Genomic DNA, 20,262 nt, shown 5'->3' with positions numbered 1-20,262 from the left:
TCATTGTTTACAACTTTTAAAGCAGAAAACAATTCTCCACTTCAATTAGCCAAGAGTTTATACCCCTTTAATTCTGCCTTTCCTTCTGTGTTTGGAAAGCACTTAGCCCGCACTTGAATAGGCCCTCAAAGAAGCATTGTGGAGAGAGAGAGAGAGGAAAAAAAAGCTTGTTCAGCTTCCCACAGAAACACTCCCTTTAATATCCAAAACTGAGTTACCTGAGCAACACTACCAGAAACTTGTGAACAGTCTTCACAGTTGTTTTGCAAGAGGAAGAAGGTGGGAATAATCAGTCTTGCTTTCAAAAACAACGATGGATGAACTGTGCTTTTTAAATCCCCATCAATTATAAAAGCTGAGCCCCCCCCCCCCCCCAATCTGAACATGGGCCATGGTGTTTCGCAAATGGCAAAACAAAACCGATGACCACATTTGCCATTACATAACCTTCTGTAAAATTGGATTAAACTGTTTCGCTACTTCATTAAAGCAGAATTTGAGCGGTTTTGGACAACCGTCTGAAGACTTGCCAAGTCTGGAACAGCTGAAATGAATAACATGGAGGGGGAAAAAAATGAACCAGTCTTTGAGACACAATATCTGATCCATCTCCTGGCGGAGGTGAAAATATGGGGAATCTAAACAGGGGGCAACTGGTACAGACTACATGGCATCTGGCGATAATGTCAAGGAGCGTTCGCTTGATAAATGTCCCCCTTTTCTGGTTCCTTTCCCTCCAAGAGCCCCTCCAGTGTCACACTTTTGATGTTCCTCCAATGAAAGATGGCCCTTATCTCAAGGAGATAAGACCCACAGAGTGAGGGAGAGAGAGAGAGAGAGGGAGAGAGAGAGGGAGAAAGAGACAGAGAGTGGGAAAAAAAGAAATAAAAGTGGTTTCTCAATCTGGCCTGAGCAGTGGTCCTCCCTATCAAAGACAGGGTGTCTCTTGGGAAGGGGTAAGGGGGTCAAATCTTACGGGACAGGGAGAGTGGGGCATTCGGTCAGGACAACAGGCATCCCACGGAAATTAAGTGCAGTGTTCAAAAACAAAACAAACAGAACCTCATAAAAAAAAAGTACTTTTCAGATATTTATGCCTTTTACAAAACTCAGTTTGAAACTTTGTCTTGTTTTCTCATGTTTTTGTAGAAGTTGCACCCTGCATGGTCCTGATTAAAAGACATTTGATATGTTCACATGCCACCAGAGGACTACCGTACATATATTTTTTTAAGCTATGTTGGTTTTTTTTATGTTTTTACATAAGGTATGCTATTTAGCGAGTTATATCTGGAGCTAGCAAATTATTAAAACCAGAAACTAGCTTCAGAGTTCATCACCTGATGATCTAACAGACAATACAAAACATTGTATCATTTAAATGTACTCCTGTAATATTTCTCTTTACCATACATGAGACAGCCAATTAGAAATTTTACCAGTGTTTAGGTATACTTTCCTCAGTTCCTGTAACCATTCACTGGAGACATAACCAAAACACTTGGCTAACTAGACCATCTTAAACGGTTTACTGTTCAAGGTTGTGATGCGAGTAATTTCATAAGCACTGACACATGTCAGAACCAACCTGGGGATCAAATGCATTGAAAAAATTACATGGTAGCTGGTCATAAGCACCCATGAGGTGGTCTTCCATGCTGTCCACTGAGTATGATGTGATAGGTAGGTAATTTCACTTCAACGTTTAAGAACAGACCGAGAACCAGGCCAAAGGTGAAAGGTACTTTAATTCACACTTCTGTACACCCTTTTTCGTGTGTAATGTTTGGAATTGGAAGCATTCCACCAATCATTTTGGTTCGCTAACAGTACTACTACATTTGATTGGAACAAATGGCTCACTGCAGCCCAGAAGAAGGGAGGGTACCTGTGAGTGGGAGACACCTGCTTTCCTATTGCACAGTTTTAGGACTTAAAGCAGGGGAATATGAGGGGAGAGAAAGAATGACCGTGCCCCCCCGCAACCCCCAACTCTACATATATACATGCAGACACAGACACAGATGTAGACACACACACACACACACACACACACACACACACACACACACACACACACACACACACACACACACACACACACACGCAGCTCCTCTTTCTAGGGGGATGAACAGAAGCATCTCAGCCCTGTTCTTTCTCTCCCTGCTCGGGTCCCCCGAGACACGGTTCAAGTTCTTTAACACATTGTGTCTGCGTTCTGTTTACATTAGATGCAGTTGAGTGGCTAAAGCTAGCGAAGTAACAGGCCTGTCAGGTTGATTTATGAGCACATCAAACAGAGTTTCAGTATGCCACGGAGGACTGACAGCGGCACTTCATTAATCTGACTCCTGGGTGACTTGGGAGCTCAACCGTCAAACCGGCATTTTAAGCATCGCTTCTTAAAAAGTGCAAAACCCAGCACTGCCAATGCACGAACGTGTGGAGCCAAGATTCCCCCCCCCGCCCCCCCCCGCCCGTTTCTTCTCCCAAAGGCCTTTTTTCACCACTATTCTGCTGACTAACAGCAATGTGGACAGCAGCTAAAGTAACCTTTACTTTGCGCTACGGCTTCAAACTTTTGCAGAGTTCGAACTTCGATTTCCCGGTTCCCAGTGACACCGCACTGACAGGAACCCAGATGGGAACATAACACCATGAAATTCTGGAGCAAAGCAGAAAGAACTTAACACGACACATCCACTGCGGAGGCTGACGCTCGTCCCAGAAATCGTTGCAGCACGCAAACTAAGCTGTGTTTTGTTTGCTCCGGGAGAGGCGAATTCCTCCAGGCTTACAGCGTCGCCCCTGCGAAGCGTGGAGCTTCAGAGCTGCGCTGCAGATAAGCGCTCGCACCAGAGAGACCCAGCAGGTACTGGCTCCGTCTTTAAAGAGACGGGGGGCCCCACTCCAGACACCCTCGGCAGCGTGGAAAGAGGAGCTCTTGTAGCGGCGAGGAACCGCCTCGGATTTTACACGCTCAGGAATCACTCCGCATGCTCTCGCCTGACTGCCCTTTCATTTAGTGCAGCACTGTCAGAGCACCTCTCTCCAGGGAGCCTACATCTCCACAAGAAGGAGGGAAAACACACACAAACACACACACACAGACACACGCGCACACACTTGCTCACTCACACGATCACAATCACAAACACCTACACACATAAACACATGCATACCTACCCCCATCCCCCCCCCCCCCCCCCCCCCCATCTCATTTTTGAAGGGTCCTGTTATAACTGAAAGGCGCTGAAGTCTTCATCAGCCTACCTGATCCCTCTTCCCCACCCCCCAAAAACTGTTTCACTTGGTAAATTACACATTTGAGTGGGAAGACGTGTTACAGCTGCAAAGGCACAACCCGCAACACAGATTCTTTCCAGTAGATGGCAATTAGATTAGCACAGTGCGTAGGTATGCTAAGAGTCAGCCAGACATGTACTGCTAGCTTTGGTTGAGGTACTTATCCGCACTGCACTATTTAAGCCTAAAACTGTGAGCGCTGCGCCCCGTCACGTGCCAATTGTCCTTTCCTGAAATGTCCTAATGTGTGTGCTGGCTTTAAAGTTGCCTAATTGTTGCAGAAAACCAATCCAAAATATATGGAAAGAATCAAGTATTCTCTGTTACACAAGTCATACGTAAACCGCTTTCTCTTAGTCACAGCCAAGAAAATCCTGAGCAACCAGATCAGCACGATTCCAGTCCTTGCTGCCACCAGGGAGGGAATTACACAGGCTAACCTCGGCAAACCGCTGCCCTTCCGATATTAATTTTGTCTGGCACCTTGCTCTTTAAAAACCAAGTTCGTACCTGCACCAATATTTAATAAGGGAAAATGTCTCAAAAACTCCAGAGGCCAAGAATAAGGTTAGCAGTGAGGGCTTTTTTTTCTGCCCCTCTCCCTCTCCCCCTTTTCTCTTTTTTTCTTTCTTTTTCTCCTCCATCTCTGTCTCGTCCCTCTTCTGCAGCGTGGAAATGTCAGGCCCCCGGCCTCGTTGGAGGGAAGGGGGCTTTTTTGCCTGCACCTCGTGACACGTTTACCATGTATTTGCACCATCAGTCATGAGGTTGTCTGGAGCCTGTCGAACAAGTCTTAATCCCCGAGCCTATTCGGGATGGAGGGATTCGCAGCGGTCAGAGAGGTCCTGCACAACAACCCCCTTCCGCTCTCTCGGCTCATTTGTTTGCCCTGTTTACGCACAGATTTTTGATTTTTGCTTCTTGCTAGTGTTCAAAAAAGGAAGGGGGGAACTGAGCAATGGGAAAAATTAAAAACAGCAGTAAATTTGCTTTTAAGAACAGCGGTGTTATCCGAAAGGCAAACGATGCATTTCACAATCTGACATGCCCAAGAGGAATCCAATAAAAACAAGTGTACTATTGATAAAACACCGTGGGGCCGGCCTGGTAGAACCTAGCTGATAAATGACATTTAGAAGTGTTGCACAGTTAAAAAGCATAATTTAAACCAGTTGCATGTTTTAGCTCAAACATATCCTGGAATGAATCTCAAAGTGTTTAAAGGTGAAGCTAAGAAAACAAATAAGGCCCATATTAAAAACTAAAGTTCCACTTGGCCAGGCCATAGTAGTTGGGGGTTGGAAGATGAGGAGGGGAGGGGGCAAGGGTCCACACCTCTCTCGGTACTGAACCCTGGGGAGTCAAGACGGGGTGCTGTGGTGTCTTACCCTACACGCTGAGAGCACCGAATTCCTTTCAGGTGCAGTAATCCCCTAATCCCCCTTCTCTCTGAAGTGCCGACCAGCACTACAAACAGCCGTTCCGAGACACAGATACAGCACCGTCTCTCCTGTCTGCTCATTCTCATCATCTGATGCTATAACTGGGTGAATCTGTGATCTCAAAGAAATTCAATACCCACTGCGAAGAAGGGAGACACAAGTAGTTATAGTGGGGGGGTGGGGGCAGGAGTGCAACAGTTTATTGTATTTCTATACCTACGATCAAGATCTTCTTACGCACTGAAAACGAATTCCTCAATATTCCCCGAGTCCTTAAAATGAGCTTTTTTTATTTGCTGCTTCTATTTAAGATAAATCTGGAGGTCACTGCATCTCCATAAAAACGCATTTGTTCCCTACCTTGCTGCTAGCATGACTCTTGGTAAATGCAGACATTTAGACGGGCCTGTTTTTTTTTGTTCTTTTACTACTCAGCCCCTCCCCTCTCTCTCATGTTTGTTTCTTCAGTGTACTCATACAGAACCTGAGGTATGCGGCCTGACCGCTCCTATACAGCAACTGCATCACAATCAAACAAAAACAAGCCCTTCAGACGGTTTCAAAACCCATTTACAGATGTTCCCATATCACTATAAATAATTTCCCTTCGGCACATCTAATTTCAAGAATACTGCAAGCATGTGAGCTATTTGCGACCTTTGCAATGTTGAATAACAATCATGCCTGTTTTGTTTTCATTTCGGGGCGGTGTTTATCTGCTCTCCGTGAGAAAGTGTCGACGCTGCGAGCTATGAGGCTTCAAACTCGTCAAGCAAAAAAAAAAAAAGGCCCGAGGTTTATTGCTCATTATCTGAGGCAGACTTCAGTGACAAACCCTTTCGCAAAACACCTTGTCACACCAAAGAGGAACAACATGATGAAAAAGAAAGGCAAAGATTATAAAATGGAATTAAACCTGAACAGTGACCCCACGGAGTGCATCAAAAAAACAAACCCCGGCGCTGCTCCAGAGATGTTTGCTTGTGTCTGCCTGGGACGGGGTTGCCGTTTCTGACGCATCGATAGGCTGAAGTTGATTTAATCTGGCCTTAAGACTCAGTGCCTTGTGGCCCCGCGCAATGCCCCGTGAAGTGATTAGGGCCTCCTTTCGCTGCCCTGTGGTGTTATCCCACATGATCCACCAGCATTCCTGCTCATCTTCATTAATGAAGATGCCTCGTCTTTGCGCAGTGTATTAATTGACAATTAAAGCAAAGCTACGATTCAACCACACGGGCATAAATAGGGATTTTCAGGCAGGCTTAGCAGTAGAGACTTGTAAATTAATACTTAATAAGTATTAACACAGTGCCCATGGTGTATTAAATGAAAAATGAAAATCCATATGCCTCCACTGACTTAATCCATGTTTCACACCACTCTGTATACAGTGGGGCCAGCGAAATCAGGGAATGCACCAAACAAGATGCCATCCGGCTCTCACTGTTAATATTAGGCTGTTTAAAAAGAATTAAAGGATAAAAAACACATTCATTGATTGAGAGAAAAGTTGGAAATGATTTGAATAAGCTCGGATCTGGGAGAAAGATCCTCTTATGAATGCAGTCAAAGGGAGGGAAGCATAAATAGAAAGGAGGAAGCTGTGTTAAGGGGCTGCAGCATATCATTTAAGGACCAGAACAGCCTTCCCATTGTTTTGCTACTAAAATCTTCCAACCAAAAAATATCCTACCTAGCTTTATTAGCTTCAGCCTGGCATTTTTCCTATACAGAAAAAAGGTGTCTGTATACCTTTGTCCCTTTGTGGACACATCAGCCAGACAGAAAGAGCACAGAATAGGAACACCTCTCCTGCTGCCATCCACTCATCATTGACTAAACCATTATTGTGAAATCCAACTGTTAATTACAGACGGCACAAACTGGTATTGATAGAGGCATTTCATTTAACGCAGCAGAATGTGAACTTGCTAGAAGGCAACAGTGCTTCACCTTTTTTGCTAATGTACCTACCCCTTATCTGTGGGTTTGTAGATTGTGTTTGTGGGCTAATTTGAATGTTAGCCATCTTATTTTAATTTTGTTCTTTATCTTGCATGCTATTTGGGATGCAAATGAAGCGCGCTAAATCATCCTGAGCGCAGAACTTACTGTTTTGTCGGTTTCTACATGCAAAACATCAGCACGCCGCATTATTCCTGTTCCAAGAAGTGAGAAGCGAGCAGACGCTCAAACACTGACTCCCTGCAGCAAATCAGGATTTTTTCCACAATCTCAATATAAGCCCTCAAAACAAATAATCCGTTTCTATGTTTACAGTGACAGTTACTTCATAATATTTCAGTTGAAACAGAAGAAGATCCCTTCAACATCACTCTTCCCTGCTTGCTATGCGCCAGCAGGCATAGAAGAAGCTCAAACTGCTTTGCTATCTTACGGGAATGCAAAATACATTCTAGGATTTGTGTGAGACTTGGATTAGCATAGAGTTGGGTCATGAAACCACAAAGCTTGTTTTACTGTGTAATAATTAAATAAAGGCTCTCCGTGTGTGAGAAGCAACACATACATTTGCAAAACCGCAGATGAATTACAGTGAATTGCACTTGGCTGTTCCTTAGTGTACACTTTTTAAGTGCTCTCCCCGGTGGTGACACAGTGTTGCGTGCAGTGCGCACTATGAGGAGGGAGCTCACCTCTTTGGCCTGCTTCCCTGCCTGCTGCTGCTGCTGCTGCTGCTGCTGAGTGAGGAGCTGGAGATGCAGCTGCTCCTGCTGCTTCTTGTAGTACTCCTGCAGCTGCAGACAGATAGAGAGGGGGGAAAGCGGGGAGTGGAGATTAGGGAGAGAAAAATGAAAGAGGGACACAGACAGAGGAAGAGAGAAAGAGGGATAAAGTGAGAGCAAGGGGTGTAAGAGTAGGAAAGGGAGTCAGAAAAGAGAGGGGTGAGAGGGAGGGGTGGGGGGAGCACAAATACCAGTAGGGTTACTTACTATGCCACATGCAAAGTACAATTAAGTTCAACAAAGTGCAATAAAAACCACAGTAACGATTTCTATTAAACACTATCTGATCACGATCAGATTACAGTTTATGTAAATGGCTTTATACACAGGAACACAAAGCTATAACAAGCTGAAATTGAGGCCTCCCCACTGAACTACCTTTTACTGCCACCCTTACTAAACCAAAGCCTGTTACACAAGTTTGTACGTCATGTAAGCTGCCTGTAAGTAAAAGTTAGAGTATATGCAGAACCGAGCGATCAGCAGTAACTATTCCTACAAAACAGCCGGTGTTTGATCCACCCCCCCTCCCTCATGCTGTCAGAGGGCTTGCCAAAAAACTCATTAGCTTCGGGGATTAGGCCAGCTCTGAAACTGGACATCTTGTGTACTGTGGAATGTGTGGTGAGGTGTAAAAAACACTGACACACGCTTATGTACAACAACAACATCACAAGAAAAAATATCCTTTCTAGTTAAAACGCAGATTTGGATGGGAAGGAAAAGGAGAGACAGGGAGAGAGAGGGAAAAATATGGCATGACCAAACAAGACTTTTCTCCCTTTAGGGAGCAAATGTTTTCAAGCACAGAAAGTATGTTTACCGTTTCTTTCGGATTCAGCTAAAAAAACACCTGGAGAGAGATGGTGCGGGGCTCTGTAAATCTCACGCCCAATCTCGCCATCTGACGTGGCCCTTGCTTAGTGTTGCCACAAGTTTGGGATTCGCCGCTGACAGGCACTGTTATTTATGGGCTGCCTGAGTTATGGAGCAGGCAGCCATCGACAGACGCTGCGATCCCATGTCAGGCAAGGCAGAGAGATAACTGAGCAGGGGTCACCAGTCACATGATGCGTTCCCTTCGGCATTTTCCTCAATCGTGATTGGGCGCTAGGAGACAAGTAATGTCTCCTACACTACTGTAGCTTGCTTGCTTGCTGTTCCTCACTTGTAAGTCGCTTTGGATTAAAGCATCTGCAAAATGACCTAAACGTAATGTAAAATGTAAGTAATGGAGCAGAGCTGGAATAAAGGCAGTGAAAGGCCAATCATAACTCTGCCGCAGCCATAACTGTGAGAACGACATTCCTTAGCTGGGCCTACTGGTCCGTCAGATGAAGCGACATTGAAGGGCCTTCCTGATCAGTGCATCGCTGCTATTTCCCCAGTGACTGAGCAGACCAGGTGAGGTGAGGGAGGCCACCTGGCAGGAAGCTTTCTGTTCCTCATTCCGGTTGGCTCCTCACAGCTGGCAGAGATCGTATGCCTGTGCTCACTACTCTCTAACCTCAGCTTTGACCACCTCACATCAAAACCTGTTCGAAAAAAAAAAAATCCAGTGCAAACCTGCCTAGCGACTACTGCCACCTGGTTTGTGTTTCAAAGAAAACAAGTATCTGTTTGCACGTAGGCCTGGTTAATAAAGAACGCAGCCATTATTGACATTCTGGTTATTCATTTAGTTCCGTGCCGAATGGAATACTATCTTTGTACACAGGTAAATAGTGCCCAGTCTGTGTTATCAGAAGGAAGCACTTTGGCATGCCACACCTCTGCCTAACCCTGTTTGACAGGAAGGGGGGCTGGAGGAGAGATGGACACAATATGGAGAATTCTGCCACTTTTTACAGATAACTAAGGGGAGGAAAACAGCACTCTGGGGCATGAATGAGGTATTTATCATCGAGCTTACATACTGATGACAGTGAATGTATTTGTGATACACCCTTTATGAATTGTAAATGAAGCACTTAGCTGTTGCACTTCATTGTTATATCTTGAGTAAGTGCAAAAAAAATAAACAGAACAATGTAGTGTTTTTTTTGAGGTGAAGTCACTTTTACAAGAGACAGGTAAAATTCTGTAGCCTGAAAAGGTTAAACTTACGATTCTGGTGACAGCAGAAAAACAAAAAAACAAAAAAAAAAAATCACAAGTTTAAATGAACTTTTTATTTTCAGTGCCAACTGGAATTCAAAGAGGAAAAGAGAATTAAAGAAAGTGGTCAAAAGTAAGGCTCTTCAAAAAAAAAAAAGGCATCCTGTTCAGCAGTCGTATTTGCTTTCCACTTAATGCAGCTTCACGCCATTTTGAACTGGGCTGGCCAGGGCCCAGTTAGACTGTCATTACATAGTTCACACTACGGGTCTGGCTAACCACAGGAGCCATGCTGGCCTGAGCTTGTTTGTTTTACTTTCAAATTATTAATTTACCCAGGAAGTCCCATTAAGATTAAGATCTCCCATTGCGTGAGTGACCTGTCGGCTGGAGAAGTACATGTTGACCGACAAAATAAATGCACATCACCAGAAACAAAGAGGTCACGGTGGCACACCTTTTGAGCCGTCCACGAGAAGGAAAAGGAACAAAAATTTGGAAATTCGTCCTTATCGTGAATGCTGTTTACACACCGACTACACAGCCTTGTGGCAACTACACAAAGCGTGCGCTTTAATGGGTAATGCAGACGCTGGAGGTTCGTTTAATCTCTTCCTCTGATAGCAGTGACTCCACTTTTGAGGCCCTCCAGAGCCAGGCTCACAGAACACTGCCGCTGTAATCCTGTGGCTGCATGAGGCTCCAAAATACCTGCGGAACTGTGTGTGCTGTTCTCACCTTTCTCAGGGGAGTAACATTTCCTGAAACTGCAGCTAATCTGCACAAGTCCTTGGATTTAAGAGGCACCCAGGGTGCTTCTGCGAGACAGAAAAGCTTACGGGAAGTGTTTCGCTGGACACACCGAGCATTTATTAATCTGTCTTGTAAGGGCCATCTACCTGCTTGGTGCGTCCAGCTAAACGCTCCCCGACGGTCATTTTAAAGGCATTGTTGACTTTCCCCAGAAAGCATCAAACTAACTTCAAGCTCCTAATAACGACACAATCTAAGGTTAGAACTGAGGCAAAGAAGCGATCATTTCAGAGAACAGCCCATTAAATTACGCTCATGAAATTGACATTCATGGTGAATATCGCTTGCACTTTCGTGTTTACAGGCAGTATATCAGAACAACCATGGAACAAATAGCCAGACTCTTATCCAGGGTGACATGTCCATATATTACTGATCTTCTCGGTAGCTCTAGGATTGTAAGAGGGCGAAAACATCGTGGCTCCAGCATCAAGCTCAGACCCGAACCGCTGACCCTTCCAATCGATACGCCAGTTCCCGATCCACGTTCCCGCCGCTCTGTACTACATCTTCCCCCCTGTTTGCGGGGTAATGAAAATGGGGGATGGCTTGGAATGTTGGACCCAGATCACGTTAAAGGGAGTCAATCAGCCGTGTGGCCAGAAGCAAAACTCCATTTAACGCACTAGTCTCTCCCCTCCGCTTTGTCTGTTCCAATATGTCTGTGGGGCGGACTAAACTCTCCGCCACGCGCCCGCTCACGGACCCGCCGCCGCGCGCCCACTCATTACCCCTTTAATTCATGCAAATATGGAATTGAATAGTTGGGGGAATAATTAAAGGGGTAATTAAGGGTTTTTTAATGATTTGATTCAGTGCCCCCTTTGTGTTAAATGTGTGCACTGAAAGGCATTCACCTTAGATTTCCATTATTGTGACCTTGGTTTTATTTAATAATAAAAAGAGAAAAGTATATCAGCTGTGGTGTAATTAAAGGTTAGAGGAAACTTAAAGGTTAACACACACATATCCACATACGCATATAGACACACACACACTTGCACGCACACGTACACAAACACACACGCACGCAGATATACGGACGACAGAAAATTAGATGGCAAGCAGAGTTCAGAGATTCCTCGGCTCCATGTTTGTGTGTGAGAGTGCCTGATGCAGAAATGCAGAATGAGAACACACAGACCGCGGTCTTAAGGAGCCCGCGAGCGTGTGAAATGTGTGCCTAATTAGCACGGGGAACAGAGCGTTAAACTTAGAGGTTTTATTGGTGAGGTAAAATGCCCCGTGCACAGCAAGCATTTCAATTTGATAACAGCTTTCCTTGTAAAAGGCCACCAGAAACATATTCTTAAACGTCTGTGTTTTTTGCTGGGAAAGGCTGCATAGTTTCATTATGATTAATTTTGTCAGATCTCTTCCGCACAATTTATACTCGCCTGCAGCAATCTTCTCTCCCTCTTATTAAATCAACTGTCTTCTCTAGTCATGCCAGAACTCTTTATTTTTACATTCATATATATATATGGTCATGGCAACATCTTTAAGAGAGGTTCAGGATGGGGAGGAAAAAAAAGACCTCATTTCTGTAGGTACGGAAGGTGAAAAGGTCAGGGGTTGGGCAAAGCAAGCAGCGGTGGCATGTGAAATATCTGAGTGACGTGTTAGTGACAGGGTGTTTGTTCGTTCATCGCCCCCAAGTAACATTACGTCAAGATCGCATCAGGCTAAGAAATAAATGTGAGGTACCATGTCAGTTGTATTAGTCTTCCGCCACCAGAGGAAACTGGATGTGTTCACAACAAAGGGGCTGCCAGGATTTGTAGATGCGGTACAGAACACGGATCAAGACTAAATATCAGCTCATCAAAGGAATTATGTTATTTTTGACCTAAGCAGCTGAAAACCCAGGTGGATGCATTCAAGTACGAATTTCTAGAAAAACCATGTGAGATTTACAGCAAACAAAAATGTATCCCTGTGCTCTTGAATACAGGAAGTAAAATAATTTCCTACACTTCTGTAGGAAATAACTTTATTGTCTTGTACTCCTCAGAAAACTGCCTCGAAACCAAACAAGTGGATTGAAGCAGTTTTCGGAGGGGTCCAGGACATAATGTCACAGAAATGGTGCATGGAGACTCAAGGTTAACATAAGAGAGGGAAAAGTCTATGGTGCTGGACAAGGCCCAGAGAGGCAGTGCTACCCGAAAGGGGGGCGGGCAGGACGGAGAAGGTCCAGAGAGGCCGGGTTACCTGCTGCAGCATGAGGGCCTGCTGCTGTTGGAGCAGAGCCTGGAGCTGAGGGGGGGACAGGATCTGCTGCATCTGCTGAGGGGTGATCATCTGCGGGGTCATCATGGCCACCGACACAGGCACCTGAGAGGACAGCACACACGGAGGGTCAGAAGGTGCCGGACACACCCGGTAAGGCCCGCACAACACACCCCACGTCGCCCATCTGCACCAGACACTGGAAGGAGACATTTCCGCCATTCCAGGGACGTCCCACCTCTCTCCCTGCCTTTCCCTCCCCAAACCACTAAGTTGTTCAAGAGAATCCTCGCAATCCTTCAACACCAACATGGCAACTGTGAAAAGCTCATTTTGCAAAACAAGCCCATTGTTGATGCAATTAAACCGCACACTGCTGTCATTGTGAAAAACCTGGCAGTCATTCCAAACCTTTCTTTTTTCTGGCAATCAGATCTCCCTGCGAATATGAAGTCTTATCTTCACGAAATGACTTCAATAAACATATCATTATGATTCGCTATCATTGAATGAAATCTTTGGAGGGAAAAAAAACACAATCCGATAAGATTGGTATCTTGAGGTAACGGCTGGCAACAGTCTAGAAAACAAAGTGCAATTTGGAAGATGACAGTAAAGCGTAACAGGGGGGAAGCGCTGTTCGTAATCTTATTACATATCTACAGTTTGAGAGTGCTGTTATGTCTTAATGGTGAAAATATTGCATATACCACATTGTAGCATTAGCTGTTATGCTACACTTTGGCTAATTCCCATGGATAATCCACCTGCTGATGCAGTATTTTGCTTCACACAGCAATTATATTGTTCGTTTCTGGAAGTTTGAGGTACTTTTATTTGTGAGTGACCAGTTTGCTACATTACGAGTCTAGAGTGAGTCTCTATAAACCTATCAACATGATGGATGCCCCAGATCAATATGCAATAAAAAAACTTATCTATTCATGTTTTTGCTCCAAAATAGACATGATGCTTTTCTTTACATTTACATTTATTTAGGAGACGCTTTAATCCAAAGCCACATACAAAAGTGCATTTATTTATGTAATGGACTCCGTAGGTTGATCAGGGAAAATTGTTATTGGAAGCTATCTACTGGCTATTCACCATTTAACATTTATTTCTTCAGAGCTTTACGTTTACTTTCAATTTTCTAGAAAAGGTTGACAAGCATTTGAAAATGACCCCCAGGTAAAGTGTTTAGGTGGATGTACCATGTACATATGAAGTCAATGGCCCTTATAGGGCTGAACAACAAATGCTTTGTGCATCCAACCACACACTCTCCGTAAGTTTTATTTTCTGATAGAAGAGCCCTAGGTGCCTTTTAAGGTAGCCCTGATTATTGCTCTGGAACGCACTACCGCACACCGTTAAATACAAACAGGGGCAAAAGAAGCTGGCATTGTGTTTGGAGGTGATGTCTTTCAGCACAGTGACTTGAGTACACACAAAGTGGAGAAATCTGCATTAAAATGAGCATTCATTCATCTATCTTCCCTACAAAGGGCGCACAGATGCCATGCTAAACACTGGCCAATAAGTCTCCCATTGACTAAAAAAAAAAAAAAGAACGTGACTTTTGCCAGTTCACTGGCACAACGTGTTCCTATCTGATATTTGCATTCATTTGCTTTGTGGAGACGCATGAGCGCTCGTATTTTGAGCAGTCTATCTATGCAAAGCCTGGGGGGGGGGAGAGAAAGAGCTGTCAGTAACAAATTAAATCTGTAAAGAAACGATTTTACTTTGTAAACAAGATTTGGCGTAAATATGAACACTGCGCGTCAGGGGCCCGCCGCGCTCCGGGTGGATGGAGGCTCTCGGCGTGAGCTGTGTGGTTTGGTTATCAGCTCTGAAAAGCAGGGCCATCAGCCCCTATCCAATCCTTTATTCTAAACCGCTACATCCTCTATCGAACAAGCCATCCACAGCTTAACACACTCAATCATGAAATCTATGCGCTTTGATGCGCAGTGGTGTAAGGCCGTAAGGCCGTCTCTCCACCCCGATTCTCGTTTTGGCAAATTAACAAAGACAAAAAAGGGCAAAGACGTAAGTAAGTTTTGGTATGATCTGTATGCTCTGCGCAGCGGGATGAGAGGGTTTGTAAAGACAAATGTACTGTAAGTGGTCCGCATAAACAGGATCAGCCCAATAAACAGTTTCCCCGCACTGATAACTCCAAGACTGCAAAACATTTTCCTCCATGGCTTATACCCCTGCAGAAGAGCTTATTCAGGGTGAGTGAAGTATGAATCTGAAATTAACCACATTCTCTGGAAAAAAGAAGAAAAATATTAGGCACGTCAGCCGGTGTGCTTTGGGGTTTTCACGCTGAGCAAAGCTATGGGTTTCAGACAGCTTTAGAGGTTTAGTCTTAACAGAGAACTTAAAAAGAGACAAGGCTGAACTAAGTCCCATTAAATTATGAAATCACATATAAAAAAGCAACAACATATGTTATGCTAAAAAATGTTACTTTCAAGATTCTTCCTATTAACCCCTCCATAGGAATTATTTAAATAATAATATACCCTTCAATTTTTGTATTTTTGAAAATTGTTGATCACTGGCACCCCATGGCTTTGATAAGCAATCAGCAGCTGTCATTTTCTGTCTCTGGAAGGTACAAAATAATAGAAGTAAAAGCTAATGATATAGATAGTGCTCAGCTCTGGATGGTAGCAGAATAGGATATTTGCCACAGTGACTGAAAAAATTAAGAGAAAAATTATGATTATTGTTTAAAAACAGAGGGGAAGACAATTTAGCTACAATGTGGATAGTAGGAGTGGTAAAAACCCCCTGAAACAACTAAAATTGGGGCACCATGAGAAACAAATGGCAGTATGGGGGGCGGGGGTAGGGGGGTGCTGGCGTCACGCCAATTTGCCTGTGCCGTCGCTTGTCATTTGGAGCTCGGAAATGAAAACCTGTAATTAATTGCTCTTCTGCATCCCATTCTCCCGGTGACAACCCATACATTTTATTTTATACACACGTTCATTGACATTTTCAAGTTGCAGGCGTAATAATTACCGGAGTTATAACACCTTCCATTCCGCGGCCTCTGGACTGACGGGCGTGTTGAATACCGAGTTGTTAAGGTTTGACGCCATTAATTGCCCCTATAATCTAATATCACAAAGGCGGGCGATTACATACCCTGAGAAGAGCATGCAATTCGACACTAAGGTTTCAGAACGGCACGCGAAAACAAAAGCGGCGCCATTAGCAGCTTGACGGCTGCTAACAAAAGCATCTCACAATGCCGAATTATATTTTCATTCCGCTTTGTCTCTAGGCATAAATGATTTTTTCCCCCCTTTCATTTAGATGTGAATAGAATGGGTAATAGAAGAGGCAGAAAACCTAACGATTTGAAGTCAGGCATTTATTAAATGCATTTAATTTTTTCACCCCGGGTTTTTTTTTTTCCTGGTCGCTGCATGTTAATTAAAAAAGAAGAAGAGGGAAAAAAAAAAAAAAAAGATGCAGGCCAGATTAGCCGGGAAGAGAGAGGTGACTGCATCACCGCAAGAAGCTGAAAAGAATGAGCGTGCTTCAATATTTTTGATACTTTTAAGCACGGAATAGCATTCGGCTTAATGGCGACTCGTAAAGAGGAGGCCCTTCGCTTCTCTCCTTTTGAGCTTTGAAACGAACGCCTCTGAGCCGTGTGGTTTATGACTTTTCGGCGCGGAACAAAGTTCCATGTGTACAGGCCTCATTATGGCCAAGGCCTCAAAGGCAGGGCCCATGCTCAGAGGGAAAGGAGGCCCTGTTGTTCCTCACCGGCACGACCCTCGGCAGACAAAGACACTTCTCTTTCTAGCCCCCGAGTTTATATTTAGGCAGCGGGTCCCACCGTACCCTTCAAGACAAGCTTGGCATCCTGTTTGAAACGTATATCCATTAGGCCGGTGGAACTGTAAATAAAGTGGGTTTATCTGTGCGCTCCCCTGAGCCTCTGATTATGTCTCTGTCCATGTTTGTTTAGTTTCACTTACCTTGCCAGTTGACCACATACGGGCACGGTCGCTGAGAATAACATACACATGTGCATGAAATATGGAAACCCTTCGGAATCGGCGCAAAGGTCACCGCCTCGGCCCTCTTTGGAGTGCCTTTTACACTGAGTAATATACTATCCCGGCAAATCCACTCAAATTTGTAATGCTTCTGAACAAACCAGAAGCACAGCCGACACACACACAAACACGCAGAGCACAGCCTGCACACCGATGGCATCATATGGCCAATTTGCCTGCAGTGAGAATGTGCTGTACATACTCAGCCTCATCTACACCACAACAGTGAACCTCAAGCAGGCTCTTCAGCCACGCGCAATGTTGAGGCGGCACGGCTTTCACAAATAAAGACAATAGATAAATAAATCAATGAGCTGGACGTGTGTGTGTGGCTGCATGCATACAAGAGGGAGAGAGGGGAAAAAAAGGGAAAGAGAGACAGAGAGAGGAGGAGAGGGAGATTGAACGTCACCCTAGTCGGCTCCATAAGCATTTCAAATTGGCTTCTAATGAGGGAGCGTCTCTGGCACCTCTGCTGCTTCCCAGCGTCATTAAGATGCAAGAGCGCTGTCCAGGAGCGTGAACAAGGGTCTCTGTAATTGACAGAGGTCAACTGCAATATGGAGGAAGAGGGAGGAGCGCAGGGGGTGGAAATAGGTTTGCCGAGACATAGCCAGGCGTTTGCCGAGAGAGGAACAGTAATTAGAGGAGTTGTTTGAAGAGCAAGTTTAACTGATTAACAAAAGGGAAGAGGGAAAAAGGAGTGAAAGAGGGAGAAGGAAGAGAGCGAGAGCGAGAGGAAAGAGGAAAGGAAAGCCTGGTATCCCAGAGGGTTGCAATAGAAAACTGGGTAGTGTACTGTGCATTTCAATGAGTTGTAATCTTGTTTAGCTTTCGCTGATGAATTTTAATTTCGTAGGACAACGCGGCCCTTGTTTCCGCGGTGCTTATAGAAAAATAATGAAATCTTGAACAATGCACAAAAGGTAGGCATTTCAAATGAACTGAGGCTCGCACCTGAACACATGAAATGATTAACGTGCAATGATTTAAAGGAAATTAGAGGGATAATATGGAATGCCTTGAAGTCCTACAGGGTACACACTGTGAGGAAGCTGAATGTTTCACACTGTAGTTTCTATGCAAAAAAAAAAAAAAAAAAAAACAGGAGCATTAAAGCACAATTGGGATGGCCTCCTGGGTAAAATCACCAGTGATACAGCAGTTCACATGGCAAATATAACACTTGATGTCAAATGAATAACCACAACGAATTTATTCAAGCAAATTTCAGATTTTCGGCAGGGGTTTTAGCCCCGGAGCCCCCCTGATGTTGGCACCCATAGGGGTTCAGAAGAACAGTGTTACTGCTTCACGGATTCATATTCCATTGATTTGAACACATGAGAGGATATTAATTTCAAGACATGGGGTGCTCCATAATTATGAATTCCGCCACGATTGGTCTCTTTATTGTAGTTCCCTGCTCTCAAGTTCAAGACACTGACAGCCTAAGAGAAACTAATGTGTGAGCGATGCTTTGAATCTCGTCTTTTGCCACGTTGCATTGTTGGGTGGTAATTGAATTTGGAACATGGGCCGAACAGGATACCACTGCTGCTTCTAATTAGAAACTTGCTCCATCCTCATCCTATTCGTTAGGTCTCTTAAAGCCATTTGAATGTGTGGATTCACACTACCACTGATACCATGACCAAAAGGGCAACTCCACTATAATTGAACTACATCAGCAACACTCACCTTGTACCTGTAAGATACCTGATTTTAGACCACGTTTCATCACCTGTTCTTTCAGAGGGAAGAACTCAAAAAAGTGAAAACTCAAAGGTCGTTCAGGAAGATACATATTTTTGTTAGCCCTCCCAGCCAACAATGAAACAGTCCCATTTGGAAAAAAAATAAAATAAAATAAAATAATAATAATTCCAAACGCAATCATGCCAAGAATACGAAAGGAGTGAGGGGTCCTTTTCCTTGAGAAAGGTCAGAGTCTCAGTAATGAGCTATGCACTAAATTATGGTATTTAAATAAACGGATGATTAATATATCGTCATTCTCTGGAGGTTTCTCTGCCATTCCGTATTACGGGGTAATTATCACATAGAGTGCTGCAGTGCACACGGGCACACAAAAAAGGAGAGAGAGAGAGGGAGAGAGAGAGAGAGAGAGAGAGAAAGAAAAGAGGGGGGAAAAAAACCCTCGAGCTAAAGCGCATAAAAATATGTGACAAAACTTTGAACAGACGCAAAGAGTCGGCTCCATAAAGGCGTAATTGGGACTGGCTGGGTTCTTGAAAGGTTTTTATTGTTGAGGAGGAATAATATCCTCATCGGTTAAAAGGGCGGGGAAAATCTGATAAACGGTCCTCAAGTCAAGAATTTAGAAAAGGGTTAAAGGTTTAGAGCATCTGAAAACTAAAAAAGGACGTTATTTATTAAACTGTAAATGAATGAATCTAGACAAAAAACAATGACAACCAAAACCTTGGTAACGGCATGAAAAAAAATTCAACAATAAAAATAGAATAATGGTAACTGACAACTAACAATCACATTTTAAAAAGGTGTAGGAAAAATCACAGCCAAAATAACTTGTCTAGTGATGGTTTATTATGCAGTTAAATGACATGTCAAAACGTATACAAAAATATGAATAAAGCACGCAGCTATTTACGTTTAACAAGTGACTGAATTTACCGGTACAGTAATTCTTCACTATACAGCATCCATAACAAGCACTTGGCCTGAGTCCTAGCTTGGCGTGCGTGTGAGATGCAGCTGAGTGTTTGACGCACGAGAGAGAAAGAGAGAAAGGGAGGAAAAAGAACCTATAATCAAAATATAAACAGCGCACTTTATCTAAATGATTCGTCTTCTTGCACGACTGTGTGGCGGGGGCTGGAGGGGCTGGGAGAACGGCACTGATAATTGAAAAAGATGACAAGGAGATTGCTGGAGGAGCCGAGTGCGACGCTGCGCCCGCCACACGTTGGGGGACAGCATCCCCAGTGCTGTTTATCCCTGTCACAAAGAATTACCCACTTCACTGAGGGAGGATTGGGCTCTCACTCTCTCTCTCTCTCTCTCGCTCGCTCTACCCACTGCTGTCAACCCAGAACTCCCCTACACATACCGCCATCACACGCGTTAACATACCTACACCTACACTTATGATCTGCCTATTTGCATATTTTGTCGGTAGCTCCTGAATACCCCTCACAAGCCCATGTAACAGGAGGCAGTGTTCCATTGGTGTGGAGCTGGGTGCTGACTGAAAGGGAGGCAAGCATGAAAAGAGGAAAGGGGCAGATAAGATGCTCTGGAGCATCTCTGGTTGGTGTGGCTGTGAAGCAGCGTTTACCACTGTGCTGAAATAACAACACCTGAGGCCTGTATCCAAACGGGCAGAATGTCTCACTCCTCGCCGAACCGTGCCAGTAAGCGCAAAATCGACAAACAAACTCGCCGCAGGACAGGTCGGTTTGCACTGAAAGATAGCAGGGGGACGCCAAAACAATCCAGGGAACACTGGCCCCCTTTGTGCCGGGGCATCCTGGTCGCTCCGTCATG

General features: G+C 44.3%; 1 protein-coding gene across 1 annotated transcript in view; it reads right to left on the bottom strand.

Moving 5' to 3' along the window:
• Positions 1-20,262, bottom strand: part of foxp4 (forkhead box P4) — a 122,412-nt gene that overhangs the window by 30,105 nt on the left and 72,045 nt on the right. Inside the window, exons 4-5 of the mRNA XM_036530926.1 lie at positions 12,620-12,742; positions 7,406-7,507 (exon numbers count right to left, since the gene is read on the bottom strand). Coding sequence (XP_036386819.1) covers positions 7,406-7,507; positions 12,620-12,742 — 225 coding nt within the window. The remainder of the gene's footprint in view (positions 1-7,405; positions 7,508-12,619; positions 12,743-20,262) is intronic.

The sequence above is a fragment of the Megalops cyprinoides genome, chromosome 6 (assembly GCF_013368585.1).
Source record: "Megalops cyprinoides isolate fMegCyp1 chromosome 6, fMegCyp1.pri, whole genome shotgun sequence".
Lineage (NCBI taxonomy): Eukaryota > Metazoa > Chordata > Actinopteri > Elopiformes > Megalopidae > Megalops > Megalops cyprinoides.
The sequence above is the reverse complement of the archived record's forward strand: the minus strand, read 5'-3'. Positions and strand labels throughout refer to the sequence as shown.